Below are 19,418 nucleotides of genomic sequence, written 5' to 3' on the forward strand. Positions count from 1 at the left end.
TTGGAAAACCCCATGAACAGAGGAGCCTGGCAGGCTACAATCAGGGTCGCAAAGAGTTGGACACGATTGTGTGACTTTCCATTTTCATACCCATATTACATTCATTTCCTGATTGTAATAGAGGGGAAAACTGTCTAATTAACTATAAAGTTTGTGTCAAGATAGATTTAATGGTTAACACTAATCAGTTACTCAGGGAAGAAGCACAAACAAAAACAAATTAACCAAACCAAAAAACCCACTACCAAAAATACAAAAGGAATAGAAAAGGGAGAATGGGACAGAAATACATGTCAATAATTTTATATTAATATTTTCCTTTTAATTATCATAAGTATTTGTTGGTTATGATTCTATCACATTTTCTGTTTTATATTTAAAGTATGGATTGGATTCTCAACATTGGATTCTCAACAAACACCAGTTATTTCATAATCTTGATGAATTCCAGATTTGTTCAGGTTAGAGCAATAGTTTTACAGTAAGTGATGGCATATGACAAATCTCTGCTGCTGCTGCGTGATGGGTTGTCACAGGCCCTGAAGCTGGATTTACAGTAAGATTTCTGTGAGTCAATTGGAGTAAACAAGTTCATGGAATATTTTAGATTGTGATTCAATAAAAGATAAATTATATCTTATATTTTTATCCATCCTAAGAAAAAAATGTGTGAGAAAACATAGATATGCAATATGTGCTCATATACATTTATATATAAATGACAAATGTCTATACATTTCTCATACAGACTTAGAACTGTCTATACTTTATAATTTGAGACAGTGTAATTCTATAGGTGTAAGATAGGGTTGAGAAAAGTGTGCTTGCTCATTCTAAACCTAGCTCTTACCAACATGTTAGATTTGGGGCAAGTTCTCCTTGCATGCCTTAGAGTGATTGCTAAAATGATAGAGTTTGCTTCCAGTCTTTTTTTTTTGTTTGTTTCCTAATTAGCCTCAGAACCAGCATTAGGTGCTTGCTTGCTTTATTTATTTATTGGCCGTGTGACACGTGGAATCTTAGTTCCCTGCCCAGGAATCAAACCCATGCCCCTTGCATTGCAAGTGCAGAGTCGTAACCACTAGATCACCAGGGAAGTCCTGCCTCTGATCCTCTGATCTTTTAAAGAGGATTAAAATAAGGGCAAAGTTATATGAGGAAAAGTGCTTATGTAAAGCCAATATATGACTAATAGTAAAATTTTTATAGGTTACGTAGGTGGCATTAAAAAGACCACTTTTCCTAATTATATCTAAATGTTACTATGTATAAAATAGATAACTAATGAGAACACTGTAAGAGAACTCTACTTAAGGTACTGTGGTGACCTGAATGGGAAAGAAGTTCAAAAGGGAAGGGATATATATATATATATGTATGTATGTATGTATGGCTGATTCATTTTGCTGCACAGTGGAAGCTGAAACAACAATGTAAAGCAACTATACTCCAATAAAAATTAATTTAAAACAAAATGAAATATCAAACAACAACAACAAATTTTGCCAGATGATTTCTTTGCAACAAGTAACCAAAGAGACTCTGAAAATAACAAACATAAAGTCTTTAGCAGTCTGTAATGATTAAGATCTTTCTTTCATCTGCATTAAGATCACACTGTCTTAAAAGAGAGATATACACTCAAACACAGTGTAATGATTTATACTTTTTAAACATTTAATTTGGAAGGAACTACAAAATGCATGTGAGTTTTAATCTCATCTCTCTAAAAATTATAAAACAAAATACAATTTTATAAATGGTATTACATAGAAAAAAGCAATGCCTGGCAAAAGCATAAAGAACAGAATTTTCTATTTCTCAGGAGTATGTTATTTTTTGAGTTCCTGCAAAGAGGAAACAAATTCACATACACATACACTTAAATAAATTTGTGCACACACATTCATTCCAGAAGTTTATAGCTTATACTCTTATTATGTTTGTAAGGGGAGATTGGTCACATACAGAATTAGAAGAAGATACAAACTATAGGTCAAAATTATTACCTATGATCTTCTGTATCCAGACATTAAAAGATGCAAGGGATTGCTGGTAACTTTAATCAATATTATTTTGATAGCAGAAAAGTAAGTTACTTCTAGGTTCTCAAACTATTATTTATAAACTTTGAAATATTTTCCAGATTAATAGTTATGCATAGTCAGATACAGATAGCTTAGCAATGAAAATGGGTATGTCTACTCGTCGGTAATATGCACAAATTTATCAAGCTCCATTCCTAGATTTGAGGCCTATAATCTACTTCATGGTATAACAACCCTTGCAAATCCTTTCCATTGCAACCATGTTCTCTCTGAAGAAGTAACTCCCTAATGTTTATTTTTTAAAGAAAACTATTGACTGCCCCCCCCATATTAAAGTATGACTGATAGTAACAGTTCATGACTAAAATGTGCAAAATATAGTGAATGCTATGCAATAAAGATAAAAAACTGATTTTATTAAGGTTATGATTTATATTTACATGTCAGATTCTGTGAAGTATTTCCAACCAAAAAGAAATCCTAAAAAAGAGTAGGTCCAATATTATAACTTGGAATAATCTAACAATTAGAAATTCTTTTTCTTTTTTTTTAGTGTTCAATACAAAAAGTCTATGGGGCTTCCCTGGTGGCTCAGACAGTAAAGAATCTGACTGCCATGCAGGAGACCCTGGGTCGATCCCTGGATCCGGAAGATCCCCTAGAGAAAGTAATGGTTACCCACTCCAGTATTCTTGCCTGGAGAATTCCATGGACAGAGAAGCCTGGTGGACTACAGTGCACAGGGTCACAAAGAATCGGACATAACTCAGCGACTAACACAACAACAACAACAAATCCACAACATTTTCTGTACAAAGGATACAGACAGTTCACCAGCTCTAGCTGTGACATCCGTAACAGATTCTTTTGAACAGAACAGTGCTCTCTTCTTAACTGCAAGGATACAAAATTCCTTATCCAGCTGATAAAGATAAAATTCAGGTTAAAGATGCTGACAGAACTCCCGTGGCAGAGAACACATGCTTATTTCTCCTTTATTCTCTACAGTTTGCCATAAACGGCTGAATTGACCTGTCTTTTTTGGTTCAGGGAAAAGAACCACTTAAATAATGTGAATGTCCTATATCACCAAGACAATGAGGGCTTAGTGAGATGGGAGTGACATAGACTTTTTAAATACCCTAAAATCATTTGCTGGCCCAGGATAAGGTGGTGGTGGTGAAACACTCTGTTTTCTGGTCAATGCCACTGCCTGTTCATAAGAAGGTAATCCTGTATCTTCCAATGAAGGTGGCGATGGAGACAAGACAGCCTCCTCTGGTCTTCTGAAGATGATGGAAGGAGTATGTCTGCCCCTTCTTACATAGATGTCTGAAGAACTAAATAGAGCATTGAGGTTTAGGAAAGGCAATATTTTAGGTTAAGACAGCAATATTAACCATTTAGATCAAAGCTGAACCTTCTTTATTAATATAACAAGTTTTATTTTACCCATAAACTCTGAATGAGTCTTGGTTTAGTGGGAAGACCAAGAGCTTTGAAGTCAGTCATGAGTATGAAACAGGATCCTATCATTTCATAGCAATGTGACCAAAGGCAAGGTACCCTAACTCAGGTTTCTTCCTCTGTAAAATGGGAATAATAATAGCCACATCAACAGAGATTTTTTTTATGGATTGAGAAAGATTATGTAAGGCATCTAAGCAGAGTCTGGAATACTGTAACAAGGACCCAAAACACATGAATTATTTTTTTCCCCTATTCCTGAATTAAAATTTTCTCAAAAGTATAGTGTTAAACCAAATCCAGGCTTTGTTGAAAGGCGCTACAACTCAAAGCTAAAGAAATTGATGCCACAGAGGTAATAACATCAGTGGATGCCCATCTCTCTCCTCTGTTACCCCAGCAGCCTGCTGCCTGGTCCATCCCTCCTCAGCAGGACTTCCATCCCATCATTCTTCTCCACAAAAGTCTAACTTGAAGTCTATTTTCTACTGAATCAACTTCCAACTCCTGTGCCTACTTTTCAAGGCCTCCCTTAATCTAGCCTTGCTTTATTTTATAGTTCTCTGCCCTTGCCAAGGTAGCATCTTTACTCCCCATTGATCTCCATGGATGCAAGCCTAACAATTAGAAAAAAAATTTTTTTAATTAAAAAAAAAAAAAAAAGGCTTAGTTCAAGTTCCACCATTTTTCACAAAGTTTTGTCACCTACACCAGCCAAAGAAAACTGAAATGCAATACTGGTCTGGTGTTCCAAAACTACATTTCCCCTTCTCACTTGTGAATTACAAATTATAATTTAAACATAAGAAATTGATCCACTTAGACTGTGAAGTTGGCTGTCTATGAAGCATCTATGCAGAAATTAACCTCCTATAGTATGGTTAATAAGATAATTAAAATATATAGATGATCCTGAACCTATAGTCAATATTTATAATAGTATTCTTCCTAATAAGAGAGTTTAGCAGACCCAAAATACTGTACACCTTTGCAAACTAAATTAATATCAACTTGACTCTTAGAATACCTTTTCTGTTGGAAGTTACAATGAGATCTGAAATTGAAAGGAAAGAGAGAGGAAAATAGCAGAGAGAGAAGAAAAGAAAAAGGTCTATGTAAATCGAGGAATTGGATAATCTGCTCTTCAATAGTTGAGAGGTGCCTGAGAGCCTCAGAAGTTTACTTAGAGGGCTCAATACAATTCCTCCTCTGTCGGAAATCTGGAATATATGCATGGTAGGCTTGTCACTTGCCACATTTATTAGCTTGTGATGAAAAGTACTACTTGCTTGCTTATAGGAAACAGGAGAGACAGATGTTTTACTTGAACAAAGAAATTTTTCCATGTTGACCTTCAAAATCTGTTACAGGAACAGTATAATGATACTAAAATCATTAAGTGTTTTCACAGTGATTTCTTACATACACCTTACATGACTGAAATCAGAAAGTACACACCATGTTCATCTCAGATAAGCTGACAACATTATATTATGCCTATTTTCCTCCATAAAATATAGGGACTAAGAAATGAAAAGATCTTGTTTCCCATTTCTTGGCATGTTTTTACAAAAGAATGAGACAAACTATTCTAACAATGATGTCATTTTTTACTCTTTTCTTTTTCAAAATATTCCTCACCCTTCCCCCACTTTCAGACTTGCAAAATGTAGAAAGAGAACATGTAACTCTGTTGGAAGAATTTCTTGGGACAATTGATAAAAAGTACTTTAGTCAGTAAGTATTTAAAAGTTAATCTTAACACAAAGGAATGTCTGGTTAACCTAGTTTGAAATGTGCCCTATAAAGGGTTGCTCTGAGAATCAAAATGAGACAGTAGATGTTAAAATGACCTGTAAATGGGACAGCATTCTACTGTTCTAAGGATAACTAATCTTACTTTTAAAATAGGAGATATCTGGGTTTTCAAAATTTAATAATAACATACACAGAAAACATGCATAATAATGGCACCTCTTTACTCCTTGTGTCTTTGAATTCTGCTTCTAAACTCATGCAGGAAAGAAGCTAGAAGGCTTCAGAGAAAAAAAGGCATAAGGTAAGAAGGTGCAGTGGTGTAGAAAAGCAGAGAAATGGAAAAAAACAGGAAAGAGAAGAGAACGATGTTGAGCATGACACTGAATAATGACTCTCTTCACAGATCTGCAGGGAAATTATTAAATACTGAGAGCATACACATGGACTTTAGGGGAAAATATTGTAAATGGGATAGAAAAGAAGGAAAGATAAAAGACAAGGAGAGTCTTAAAAGATAAATATTCCAATTTCTTCATTAACCCATGAATTTCCAGGTATCCTGCAGCTTGTGGAGAAAGCCATATTAAATAAGATCTTAGTAAGCCCTTGAAAATGGGGAGAACTTGCTGATTCTCTGTCTGTTAAGTAGGTGAAATTAATAGAAACCTCACCTTAAAGATAGTGGTTTAAGAACAATTACACAAAATTTTCCTTACTTTCTTTCACTTTTCAAACTTTTAGAGGATTTATAGAACTCTCAGACAATCTCCTTAGTTCCTGCCCATGATCACATAATGCCTCAGGGGACTGTTTAGGAATTCCAGCTGGCGGATAGAATTACACTTTACTTTGCCCCTGTCCTCTGCCTCCTTTGCTGGCATGTCCTCCTCTGCAGGGGCTTCCCAGGAAGCAGTGGTAAACAATTTGCCTGCAATGCAGAGGACACAAGTTCAATCCCTGGGTTGGAAGGATTCCCTGGAGAAGGAAATGGCAACTCACTCCACTATGCCTGCTAGAGAAATTCCATGGACAGCAGAGCCTGGTGGGCTACAGTCCATGGGATCACAAAAGAGCTGGATACAACTAAGAGACTAAAACCACAGCAACAACCAACTTCCTCTGCACTCTTACTACAGGCATCCTTTCAGACTTGCCTCTGCCCTTGCTTCTGTCCTTTCATCACACTCAGAAAACTTGGCTTCAGCTTTTATCTTCCAATGGATTTATCCTAATTCCACCTCTATTGCCCTAAACTCTTACCTTAACAATAAAGAAAAAATTTTTATTATGGTAAAATATGCATAACATAAAATTTGTCATTATAACCATTTTTAGGTGTACAATTAATAGTATTAATTATATTCACAATGTTGTACAGACATCACCACTATTTCCATAATTGTTTTATCACCTGGTCAATAATGAGCATCTTTATAGAATTTGGAACCGTAAATAGGGTAAATAAGGATATACAAGAAATAATTCTGATTGCCTGTTTTGCATGTGTTGCTTTTTTTAAAAATAAGGTAGTTCTACACTTTTATCTATACTTACAGATAAGATGGCACCCCACTCCAGTACTCTTGCCTGGAAAATCCCATGGATGGAGGAGCCTGGTAGGCTGCAGTCCATGGGGTTGCTAAAAGTCGGACTCGACTGAGCGACTTCACTTTCACTTTTCACTTTCCTGCATTGGAGAAGGAAATGGCAACCCACTCCAGTGTTCTTGCCTGGAGAATCCCAAGGATGGGGGAGCCTGGTGGGCTGCCGTCTCTGGGGTCGCACAGAGTCGGACACGACTGAAGTGACTTAGCAGCAGTAGCAGCAGCACAGATAAGAATATGAATGATAATAACTCTTTATTCTAATGATGTTGAGATTTATTATGCAAACAATTATGGCCTTTAGGAAGCTTTACTAATATGCTGGAATTCAGTTAATAGCAATGTATTAACATTGGCTTGTGTTAGTCACTCAGTCATGTCCGACTCTTTGTGATCCCATGGATGGGAGCCCACCAGTCTTTTCTGTACATTGAATCCTCCAGGCAAGAATACTGAAGTGGCTACCCATTCCCTTCTCCAGGGGAATCTTCCTAAACTAGGGATTGAACCCAGGTTTCCTGCATTGCAGACATTCTTTACCATCTGAGCCACCAGGGAAGCCCAAAGTTGGCTTGTTAGTTTTACAAATGTAATATGGTAACATAAGAGGTTAACAATGAGGGAACTGGCGAAGGACATATAGGAACTCTCTGTGCTATCTTTGTAACTTTCCTGTATATCTGAAATTATTCCAAAATAAAAAATATACTTCAAAATATAGGCAGTCATTTTTTTAGCCATTTAAAAATAATAGTATAGAAAGTATAATTGTGAATTAAATATTTTCACTTGATACTTACCCTGGATATTGTTGCCTGTGACACTTGGTGATACAAAGATAGTAACCAACTAATCCCAAAATAACCAAAAATACTCCAGCAGCAATTAATCCAGTCAGAAGGCCCATAACGTCGATTTTCTCTCTGTTAGCATCTTAAGAGAAATCATTAAACTAACATAAATATAACAACTGAAAAGCACCACCTATGATTTCAATAAATTTAACATTGAGTGTAGGCACATTATTAAGCATCTAATAATTAATATTGGTTATTTTAAAAGTCTGTGCCAGAGACATGACCAAAAAAAAAGATACACTTCCTAAAAGCCCTAGGTATGGCTTCATTTATTTTTATTATTTTAATTAAAATTATTTATTCATTTTGGCTGTGCTGGGTCTTAGTCGTGGCATGTGGGTTCTAGATCCCTGGCCAGGGGTGGAACCCAGGTTCCCTGCACTGGGAGTTCAGAGACTTAGCCACTGGACCACCAGGGGAAGTCCCTGATTTATTTTAAATGTCTTCTTAAATGAATAAAAGTCAAGACTAAGCAGGATAAACATATTCTTTGTTCAACTATACACATTTTGATATTAACTACTGAGAGAAATTTACTAAGCAACTCCGGAGTAGCTATGTAATACAGTCTCCTTACAGCTGGAGCCCTGCCTAGGAGGAATAAAAAAATCGCTGGCAAAAACAAAACAAACCTGACTAAAGAGCAGCTAGAGATGATCAATGCAGATAAGACAAAGGATCTCCCCTCTCTAGAAGTTACTTAATTCTAACAATCTTAATTTACTTAGTAGCACAAGTATTCCATTCACTTGTAATGGTAAAAAAGAAAAAAAATTAAAATAGCTTACTACTTGAAAGTAACAGTCTTACTTTTATTCTGTGCAAGTCCTGACTTAGCTGAGCTGTTTAAAAGAGCGAATTAAGCCTATTATCTCATTTCCCTAGTATCTCACCAAACTTGATTTTCAGTGTGTAAATAGATGAATGCGGCCTTCTCTGTCTTAGATAGCCCTGTGTATAATTGAGAAATCTTTCCCAGATTTACAAGATATGTATGTTGTGCAACAACCAAACTCAAATAATGAAACTAAAAATGTACTATGATAGAGGATGGGAAAAAAAACATTAAAATTGATCCATTCTTGCCTTACCTGATTTTGTGGTTGGTCCTCTAACTGAATATTCTTGCCAAAATTTCATCTAAGAGAAAGGTAAAAATGTCCAAGTTTATTTAATTTCTTTAACATCATTTCATTTGGTCTCAAGGACCTAGACTAGGGGTGATAAACGCTTGGCATGGGCCACAGATAGGACACCAGTTCATTCATGCTGGAGCAAGTGACTCACTCTATTAAATAATTAAAGCATTGCCACCCACCACCGTTTCTTCCAACTCTGAACTTGGCCAGGGATTTATTGCTAGTGCCAGCTCTTTAGCACTGGACCCTGATATTCTTCCTTCATTGGCCCAGGGCCCTCACTCAGGTATCCAGGGACACTATCGAATTAGAGAGTTGATGAAAACTGCAGAGGTGGAAGTTGAAGCAGAGGACTCATGATCGGAGTCTGACTTTTTTCTACACTAGGTGAGCCTTCAGTTTGCTGGGACATTTTTATAGGTTTTTTAAAAAATTAATTTATTTTTGGTTGTGCTGGGTCTATGTTGTTTGCAGGCAGGTTTTCTCTAGGTGTGGCAATCGGCAGCTACTCTCTGGTTGCAGTGCAAGGGCTTTGCATTGTGGTGTCTTTTCTTGCTGTGGAGCATGGACTCAGAAGTTGTGGCCTTGGTTCACTTGCCCCGAGGCACATGGGATCTTCCGGGGCCAGGGATCTAACCCGTGTCCTCTGCATTGGAGGCAGGCTTTCAACCACTGGACCACCAGGGAAGCCCTTGCTCAGAGATTTTATTAAAAGGTATTTATTGATTTGGAAAGACATCCCTGAGACTTTTTAAGTTCAGTGTTACTTGAGAGAGTGGAGGCTGTTTTTAAGGAACTGTGATAAAAGTAGAAAATGGATTTGTGAGAAACAGAATAGAATTTCAACAGACACAACTCCAAGGCGGAGCAGTCTTTGCTTCCTTTCTCTAATTGATGCAGCAGATAATAGCAGGGAATGGGAGGCCGGGGAGAATTTGGGAAGAAAAAGAGCTGAGTTTCAGTAATGCCTTCATTTGAAGGACACCTAGAGAGGTTCTTATTGACTAAAGAGTAAAATGGGATTCTTGAGGAAGGGGAAAAAGAGCAAGTTATTTAACCTTGGGGTTATTTACAAAAGTAAAGAATCTGGGTCACTTGATATTCTTAAAGAATGTGCCAGATTATTATAGGGACAGTGCTGGCTATTTGTTTTGTATTTTTCAGGATTAACAGATAGAAGTTAATTATATTTTAAGGGAGAAATCCTAAAAGTTTAAACTCCTGAATGCAGGGAATATGTATTTTATCCTCAGTTTCTAGGGGCGCATATGACACATAGTAGATTGTCAATAAGTACTTGAAATATAAATATAGTCATCAAAAAGCTAAGTCTTGATAGGAAAAATTTCTCTGAGTTTTGACTGATTGAAGCCTGAGTCAGAGAACTAACTCAATATCCTGAAGTTTAATTCACTGTGCTTTAAGACTGTCTTTGAATATCATAAATGTTAAACACAAAATTATAACATAATTAATAATTTGCTAATTACTGTAAACCCAGGAAAGTATAAAGTAAAATCTAAATGGGTTAATTAGCATTTTAAGAAAGTAGAAAGAGATAACAGGTATACAATCCTAATTTTATTTAAGGCATATAATTTCTAATGCCTGAAAAGTACCACTTTTTAAAGTGCAATTTAATAAATGTCTAGCCAATTAACATCATCAACAAAATTACCGTTTTATCTTCATCCACAAAAATCTCTCTGGCTTCCTCATAATTACAAAGTTCTTCTATGCATTCTCTTTCTAGGTCACCGGGAGTGAAGAGCTCCAAATCAAATCTATTATATAGGAGGTGTCTATGTATGAACAGGTTTGCTTCTTCTTTTGATGTAAAAACTAACAAAGAAACAGAAAGATTTCAAACATTGATCAAAATAAGGCAGAAAATTCCTGTTTTAATTATGAGAAGAGCACATAGTTCCTTTGATGTGGTTAAATCATGCCCAACTTTCTTCTGTGGTTTTAAAATCTGACAAAAAGAAATATCATCAGTAAAAATAATTCCTGCTAAAGATGAAATACAGATATTAATCAAATTCCAGGACATACTTGAGTAGATTATGTCCAAAGTTCTCAGCATAAGTGAAAAAAAATTGAGTTTCATTTTTTTCCTCTAGACAGTTATTTTTCCAATAAATGACAGGCCAGACTACGCTATTTCTAAAGCACTGGTTTCCTATTATTTTGATTGAGAAAAATTGGTCTGGTGTAGTGGCAGAGTGTTAGACACAGAAGACACAGATTTTTCTTTACTGATTTGGCTTAGCTCTCAGCTGTATATACCGGGATAAGTCATTTACATCTCTGGGTTGCCATTTCCTAAATCACTTTTTTTTTTTGGCAGCGCTGTGTGGCATGCAGGATCTTAGTTCCCAACCAGGACCAAACCCATGCCCCCTGCATTAGTAGCAGAGTCCTGACCAAGGCTGCTGGACCACCAAGGAAGTCCCAGGTGTGAGTCTTCACACAGCTGTTTTGTCCAATATAGCAGCCACTAGTCACATGTGGCATAGAGAACCTGAAATGTGGCTAGTGTGAACTGAATGTGCTGTAAGTGTAGAATTCAGACTTAAATTGAAGACAGTGGGGAAAACCACTAGACTATGACCTAAATCAAATCCCTTATGATTATACAGTGGAAGTGAGAAATAGATTTAAGGGACTAGATCTGATAGACAGAGTGCCTGATGAACGATGGACAGAGGTTCATTAACATTGTATTGGAGACAGGGATCAACACCATCCCCAAGAAAAAGAAATGCAAAAAAGCAAAATGGCTGTCTGAGGAGGCCTTACAAATAGCTGTGAAAAGAAGAGAAGCGAAAACCAAAGGAAAAAAGGAAAGATATAAGTATCTGAATGCAGAGTTCCAAAGAATAGCAAGGAGAGATAAGAAAGCCTTCCTCAGTGATCAGTGCAAAGAAATAGAGGAAAACAATAGAATGGGAAAGACTAGAGATCCCTTCAAGAAAATTAGAGATACCAAAGGAACATTTCATGCAAAGATGGGCTCGATAAAGGACAGAAATGGTATGGACCTAACAGAAGCAGAAGATATTAAGAAGAGGTGGCAAGAATGCACAGAAGAACTGTACAAAAAAGATCTTCACGACCCAGATAATCACGATGGTGTGATCACTGACCTAGAGCCAGACATCCTGGAATGAGAAGTCAAGTGGGCCTTAGGAAGCATCACTACGATCAAAACTAGTGGAAGTGATGGAATTCCAATTGAGCTATTTCAAATCCTGAAAGATGATGCTGTGAAAGGGCTGCACTCAATATGCCAGCAAATTTGGAAAACTCAGCAGTGGCCACAGGACTGGAAAAGGTCAGTTTTCATTCCAATCCCAAAGAAAGGCAATGCCAAAGAATGCTCAAACTACCACACAATTGCACTCATCTCACACGCTAGTAAAGTAATGGTTAAAATTCTCCAAGCCAGGCTTCAGCAATACGTGAACCGTGAACTTCCAGATGTTCAAGCTGGTTTTAGAAAAGGCAGAGGAACCAGAGATCAAACTGCCAACATCCGCTGGATCATCAAAAAAGCAAGAGAGTTCCAGAAAAACATTTATTTCTGCTTTATTGACTATGCCAAAGCCTTTGAGTGTGTGGATCACAATCAACTGTGGAAAATTCTGAAAGAGATGGGAATACCAGACCACCTGACCTGCCTTTTGAGAGACCTATATGCAGGTCAGGAAGCAACAGTTAGAACTGGACATGGAACAACAGACTGGTTCCAAATAGGAAAAGGAGTACGTCAAGGCTGTACATTGTCGCCCTGCTTATTTAACTTATATGCAGAGTACATCATGAGAAACGCTGGGCTGGATGAAGCACAAGCTGGAATCAAGATTGTCAGGAGAAATATCAATAACCTCAGATAAGCAGATGACACCACTTTTATGGAAGAAAGTGAAGAACTAAAGAGGCTCTTGATGAAAGTGAAAGAGGAGAGTGAAAAAGTTGGCTTAAAGCTCTACATTCAGAAAACGAAGATCATGGCATCTGGTCCCATCACTTCATGGCAAATAGATGGGGAAACAGTGGCTGACTTTATTTTGGGGGGCTCCATAATCACTCCAGATGGTGATTGCAGCCATGAAATTAAAAGACGCTTGCTCCCTGGAAGGAAAGTTATGACCAACCTAAATAGGATATTAGAAAGCAGAGACATTACTTTGCCAACAAAGGTCCATCTAGTCAAGGCTATGGTTTTTCCAGTAGTCACGTATGGATGTGAGAATTGGACTATAAAGAAAGCTGAGTGCCGAAGAATTGATGCTTTTGAACTGTGGTGTTAGAGAAGACTCTTGAGAGTCCCTTGGACTGCAAGGAGATCCAACCAGTCCATCCTAAAGGAGATCAGTCCTGGGTGTTCATTGGAAGGACTGATGTTAAAGCTCAAACTCCAATACTTTGGCCACCTGATGCGGAGAGCTGACTCACTTGAAAAGACCCTGATGCTGGGAAAGATTGAAGGCAGGAGGAGAAGGGGACGACAGAGGATGAGATGGTTGGTTGGCATCTCAGACTCAATGGAGATGAGTTTGAATAGACTCTGGGAGTTGGTGATCGACAGGGAGGCGTGCTGTGGTCCACGGGGTCACAAAGAGTCAGACATGACTGAGCAATTGAACTGAACTGAACACTAAGTGTAGAAAGGGACTTCAAAGACATGGTTAAGAAAAATGTAAAGTATCTCAATGTTTTCTATTGCTTATATTTATAATGTTAGGTTACATATATGGGATATATTGGGTTAAATTACTTTATCAAAATTAGTTGTACCTATTTCTTTTTACTTTTTAAAATGTGGCTGCTAGAAAATTTTAAATTATTTATGTGGTGCATATTCTATTTCTACTGGCCAGTGCTATTCTAGCATCTTCATTTCTAAGTTATAAATAAGATTTATGAGTTATTTAAACCAAGGAGGGGAGCCAGAGTGGGTTCATTAGTGCTAGTTGTTTTGAGAAATATTCTAAAAAGGTAGACCATTCTGTCCTGTGACAAAATGTTTGTTCTTTCCTCTTCTTTGTTCTTGTGGATTTTACACAACCATGAAACAGAATGAAGAATTTTCCAAGTCGCCGTCATTTCCCATTGGGATTCTTATAATGGCCCTTGAAGTCATCTCCCTGTCCACGACAGTGACAACACATTGCCAATGCGCCTGGATCTCTCCTGCCTTTGAACTTGCTTTCCACTGAATAGAACTTTCCTCTTTCAGTCTGCATTCTCACTTCCTTCCACATTTTGTTCAGTGTTACCTTGAACCCCATCCCTACTCACCTCTGGCAATCCCCATCCCACACTGTGTTTTTTAATGGCATTTTCCATCTAGTGTTCTATATGCTTTATTTACTTATCTGTGGCCACTCTGTTCCCCTAGCTAGAAGGAAAATTCTATTAAAGCAGGGATGTTGACACATAGAGGTGCCCCCCAAATTACTTACAATAATAAATGAATGAACTTGACTTTCCTCTTGGACCTGAATTCTCGGAGTTGAGGCAATTCAGAGGTATGGTCTGTTATTCATCTTGGCACAGGTTTATAATACTAAACCAGTGATGAAGTAACTTTGAGTCTGCTTAACTTAGTTGTACTGTACTTACTTACAGTATGTAAAATCTGATTTCAGAACAGAGAATTAGAAATCTGCCTTTGTATTGCTACTTCTCAGATATGCCCAGATCTTTACATTTTACTGGCTAGAAAAGCAGTGCCAAATTTTGTCATTGTCAGCCTCCTTTGTAATCTGAGTTACAAAACACCCCTAACCTCCAAATGGGACCTTCAACTTAAAAGGAAAATAAAAAAGTGAGTCACAAACACTTTTATTGTTCCTGAAATGATATTTATGCCAATGAAAGTCTTGACTGCTGTATAAAACATGCCTTCTGGGCGGGACTGGTGTCCACCACTTCCCTGAGGTTGAAAGTTCTAATTCAGTCCATGGTTCATTTTAGACCTTCAATGCCTTATCAAACTTCTTCTTGCCTCCCTTATGATCTCAGGAGAAATACTGTCCTTTGTTATTTGGGTTCTAAGTAGCCTGGACTTGCTTTTAATTAAAAGAGGCAAACTTCCATGTCCTGGAGCATCCTGAACTTGCAGCAATGGTTCCTGTTTCCCCTCTGGCCATTGCCAGAGGATACATGGCCTTTGCACTTTTGTATCTGCTGCCTCAGATTATCTTCTCATCTTTATTTCTCCAGACTTAGACCATCGACACGACTGAGCGACTGAACTGAACTGAACTGACTGAGACCATCCTAAGAGGCTGTCTATTTCCGTTTTAAATCTACCAACTGAGATATTCTATTCTCCTCCTCTCTCCTGTCTCTCCATGCTTTCTAAATAAGTTTCCCTTGAGTCATTTAAATCCCACCTCTTGGCTTTATCAGAACACAACTGAAGGTCCTTTATTTTCCTAGTTACTTTTCGTATCTCCATTTGTTATATCTCATTTGCAGAGAGCATTGGCTTCTGCGCTATACAACTCTCCAGAGACATAGCTACTATGCTAACTAATACCTAACTAATACTAATGCTAACTAACACTGCTAACCAATACCTCTGCTCTTGAACTCTCTGTTTCTACTTCTGTCATAGAGTTTATGGAGATTATCAGTTTACACCCTGCCTCGCCCACTAGATGAAGCAGTCTATGTGGATTTCCAGGCAAGAATACTGGAGTAGGTTGCCATTTCCTTCCCCAGGAGATCTTCCTGACCTGGAGATTAAACCCAGGTCTCCTGCACTGCAGGCAGACTCTTTTTTTTTTTTTTTTTCCATTAAAAAAAAATTATTTATTTTTTAATTGAAGGATAATTGCTTTACAGAATTTTGTTTTTGTCAAATGTCAACATGAATCAGCCATAGCTGTACATATGCCCCCTCCGTCTTGAACTTCCCTCCCAGCTTCCTCCCAATCCCACCCTTCTAGGTTGATACAGAGCCCCTGTTTGAGTTCCTGCAGGCAAATTCTTTATCAACTGAACCACCAGAGAAGCCTTTTAAATACACACACTTCCTCATTTACATTTCCCACAGATATCTCCAGCCTTCTGCACTCAAATGTGATCTCTAAATTCCTTCCACAATTTATGATGTCCTGGAGAGTATCTTTTATGCCTATATCTTGTGAATGAACGAATGTACTCATAAACATTCTGGACCCAGCATCTGGTCCAGCTGAGTATGGATCATCAACCTTATATATGAATGGACTTACATATACGGTGCAACATGGAAGGCACCAGAAAGGATCTCCTTGCAAATCTCTGTTCCACTAACTACTTTATCCAGTTGCTTAGGATTCTGTGGTCAGTGTTTGATTCCTTGCTGCTGCTGTGTCGCTTCAGTCGTGTCCGACTCTGTGCCGACCCCATAGACGGCAGCCAACCAGGCTTCCCGTCCCTGGAATTCTCCAGGCAAGAACACTGGAGTGGGTTGCCATTTCCTTCTCCAATGCATGAAAGTGAAAAGTGAAAGTGAAGTCGCTCAGTCGTGTCCGACTCTGGTGACCCCATGGACTGCAGCCTACCAGGCTCCTCCGTCCATGGGATTTTCTAGGCAAAAGTACTGGAGTGGGGTGCCATTGCCTTCTCCGGTTTGATTCCTTAAGGTTAAGATATTGCCCTATTTTAACACACACACAGTCTCCTAGAAGGCTTGAGACACTAAACTGTATTAACCATTATTAGCGTTATGATTTGGAGTTTTAGAGTAACAGATCCTTCTCAAAAGAGAATGAGAGTAGGACCTGATGAGAATGAATGTGGGACAGATATGTGAGGGGAAGTAGATCCGAAGCATTGGCACCAGGTAGGGAAGCACATGGAGAAGGCAATGGCAACCCACTCCAGCCTGGAAAATCCCATGGACGGAGGAGCCTGGTAGGCTGCCGTCCACGGGGTCGCTAAGAGTCAGACATGACTGAGCGACTTCACTTTCACTTTTCCTTTCATGCATTGGAGAAGGCAATGGCAACCCACTCCAGTGTTCTCGCCTGGAGAATCCCAGAAATGGGGGAGCCTGGTGGGGTCGCACAGAGTCCGACACGACTGAAGCGACTTAGCAGCAGTAGCAGTAGCAGGGAAGCACAGTGACTTGGCAGGGAGAAAGCCAAGTTTTTTTTCTTTCCTGTGTTTTCTAGGTTAGGCTTTCAGAATGTGGGCAGGAATCTGTTTATGACCTGGAGACCACAAGGTGTGCAATTCTAGGTTAACAAGCCCCAAACCTAATCTTCTCACACCATCTAACTTTACCCACATAACCAGACATTTAAAAGTAAAAAAGGACCTCAGAGATCACTCCACTCCTCATTCCCTCATCATTTTAAAAGCTGAAAGGGGGTTAAGTAACTTGCCCAGAGTCTGCTAACAAATCCACACTAGGTCCTGGACTCCTTGTCCATTTTTCCAGGAAGAACAATTAATTATGCTCATCAGAATTACCACACAGCCTCATCTAGAAAAACGGCACTCACTGATTTTCAGAAGTTGAAACAGGTTTTCCATTCAGTTAACTACCCGCCTGGTCTTAAATACATATTTACAAAAGTAACTCTCAGAATTAAAAATTGCAGTTAACATAGCAAACCACAACATTACCAAATAAACCACAAATTAAAGCGCATTTTAGCGCTTCTATGATTGATGAGGGCATTTACCTCAAAGACTACACTTTCTCGTTTGAGCCCTGGAATACAGGCTCGAGTTTTCAGCACGGGTTTCTTGGGATCTGCAGCCAGGCTTACCTTCTTCTCTCGCATGCCTAGACTCCTCCGAGGGACTTCTTGTGCAATGAGGAAACGCGAAGGTAACTACGGGCAGTTGGCTGAGTAGCACCAGGAGTGGAAACATAGTCCGGCAACTGTCAAACAAACTGAAACAAACAAAATAACCAACCAACCAAAAACACAGGTCAAAAGTGCCCCCAGCTCAGCAGTTTAAATTCCTACGGGAACGAGTCACCGACCTGTTGTGCTCAAAGTCATCGCGTGACTGCGCCCCGCGCGCGGTTTCGGTCGCCAGGGTCCGACCCGCGCCCGGAAAGCGGCCCGGAGAGCTCCGGGGGACAAATGCCGCCTCCCCTCCATCCACCCGCCCACCACCCCTGTCCCCACCTCCCTAGCCCCCACCCTCTGGACTCTGCGGCTGGCTGAGCGGGCGCCTTTCGACCCTCTGCGTTGCAATCGGACCCGGTCCGCCGAGGAGGGCCCCTCCCAGCCACCCATTCCCTGCCGGGGCCGAGCCGCTGGGCCCTCGCACCTGCAGCTCCGGGCGCATGTTCCAGCAGCAGCCGGGCCGGAGCCCCGTGCTTCGGTTGTCCCTGCGGCCGCCAGACCCTCGGTCTTGGCGCCCCCCAAATCCGCGCCTTGCTCTCCGCAGGGCGGGAAGGGCCCCCTCTCTCGGGCCTAGGAAGAGCTTGGGGTCGGCAGAGGGGGCGCCCTGGCCGGCTCCGGGAATCGCAGTGCGAGTCCTGCCTGGATCCCGGGAGGCCGCGGAGTAGAGCGGTGAGAACCGGAGGAAGCAGCTACCTAGGAGCACCCGGCCGCGCTCCTCCCCATGGGGGCCGGCGCACCTGCGGCAGGCGGGCGGGCGGGCCGTTGACTGGCGTCTCCAGGAGCCGCGCCTCGCAGCTGCCGCCACCTCTTTCTGCGCTAAGCCCTGGGCGAGTCCGGCCGCCTGCAGCCAGTTCTGGCCCCGCCTTGGCGCGCAGGTGGCGGGTTTGGGACTGGTTTCTAGACCCCGCGTCCTCCGCCGACTCAGGGCAGCGTGAGTTCACCTCCCAGCGCTAAACAGAAACCACCTGCTGAACCCTCCCTCTGGCGCGTCCAGGGATTTTCGATTTGGGTTTCACTAGGCGACGAGCTGTATCTTAAGACCTTAGGTCTCAAAGGGTGGTCCGCGAAGGAGAACAAAATCTTTATCAGAGCATATGAAATGGGAAGTGACCTTAAAAATCAGTTGATTACATTGGATTTCAAATCGCGGTTCGCCAGGTCTGGGCCGTCTGCAAGATCCTTTCAAGGGGTCTCCGTGGTCAAAACTATTTCCTTTATGGTACAAAGACATAATTTGCCTTTTTCGCTGTCGTTGCCTCCTGAATGTACAGCGGAAATTTCCAGAGGCCATTCGACGGATAACGATGTCATCACCCAGCTAATAGAGTGCTTGCATGTGTTTTGTGTTTTCCATTATTTTCTATGGTAGTAGATTTAAGTATCAGCACGTACGTTTTTTATAGAGATTAATAAAATTTGCCTGTTCTTAGTTTTTTGTTTTTTCCTGTACTTTTATTAGCTAGCTTTAGTCATACTTGGCAGGATAGCTATAACCTCTTTTTTTTATATATATATATAAATAGTCATCTGAAATCTTGAGCTTTTCTTTGAGCCTGTGCAGAAATATAGCCAAAAGTAAGTACACTTTGTTGTCTTGATTTGAAATAATATGAAAATTTCTCAGTTTAACAGATAATATGATAAATATCAGGGCTTCCCTGGTAGCTCAGCTGAT

At 39.9% G+C, this 19,418-nt stretch overlaps 1 protein-coding gene across 3 annotated transcripts; it reads right to left on the bottom strand.

Annotated features, from left to right (window-relative positions):
- Window positions 1-2,725: 2,725 nt before the first annotated feature.
- On the bottom strand, window positions 2,726-19,110 carry PRRG4 (proline rich and Gla domain 4). Of its 3 annotated transcripts, none has more exons than XM_044929281.1 (6): window positions 18,481-19,110; window positions 17,654-17,781; window positions 10,552-10,715; window positions 8,826-8,874; window positions 7,678-7,810; window positions 2,726-3,388 (listed from the first exon to the last, which is right to left on the bottom strand). In XM_044929281.1, exons 2-6 carry the CDS (start codon window positions 17,757-17,759, stop codon window positions 3,154-3,156), a joined length of 687 nt encoding a protein of 228 aa, XP_044785216.1. In that variant the 5' UTR covers window positions 17,760-17,781; window positions 18,481-19,110; the 3' UTR covers window positions 2,726-3,153. The 3 variants fall into 3 exon arrangements, with proteins under 3 accessions (XP_044785216.1, XP_006080443.1, XP_025122055.1); XM_006080381.3 differs by having other exon boundaries at window positions 18,168-19,103; XM_025266270.2 differs by lacking the exon at window positions 18,481-19,110 and adding an exon at window positions 17,875-17,993.
- Between the last annotated feature and the right edge of the window lie 308 nt (window positions 19,111-19,418).

The sequence above is a fragment of the Bubalus bubalis genome, chromosome 16, assembly GCF_019923935.1.
Source record: "Bubalus bubalis isolate 160015118507 breed Murrah chromosome 16, NDDB_SH_1, whole genome shotgun sequence".
NCBI lineage: Eukaryota > Metazoa > Chordata > Mammalia > Artiodactyla > Bovidae > Bubalus > Bubalus bubalis.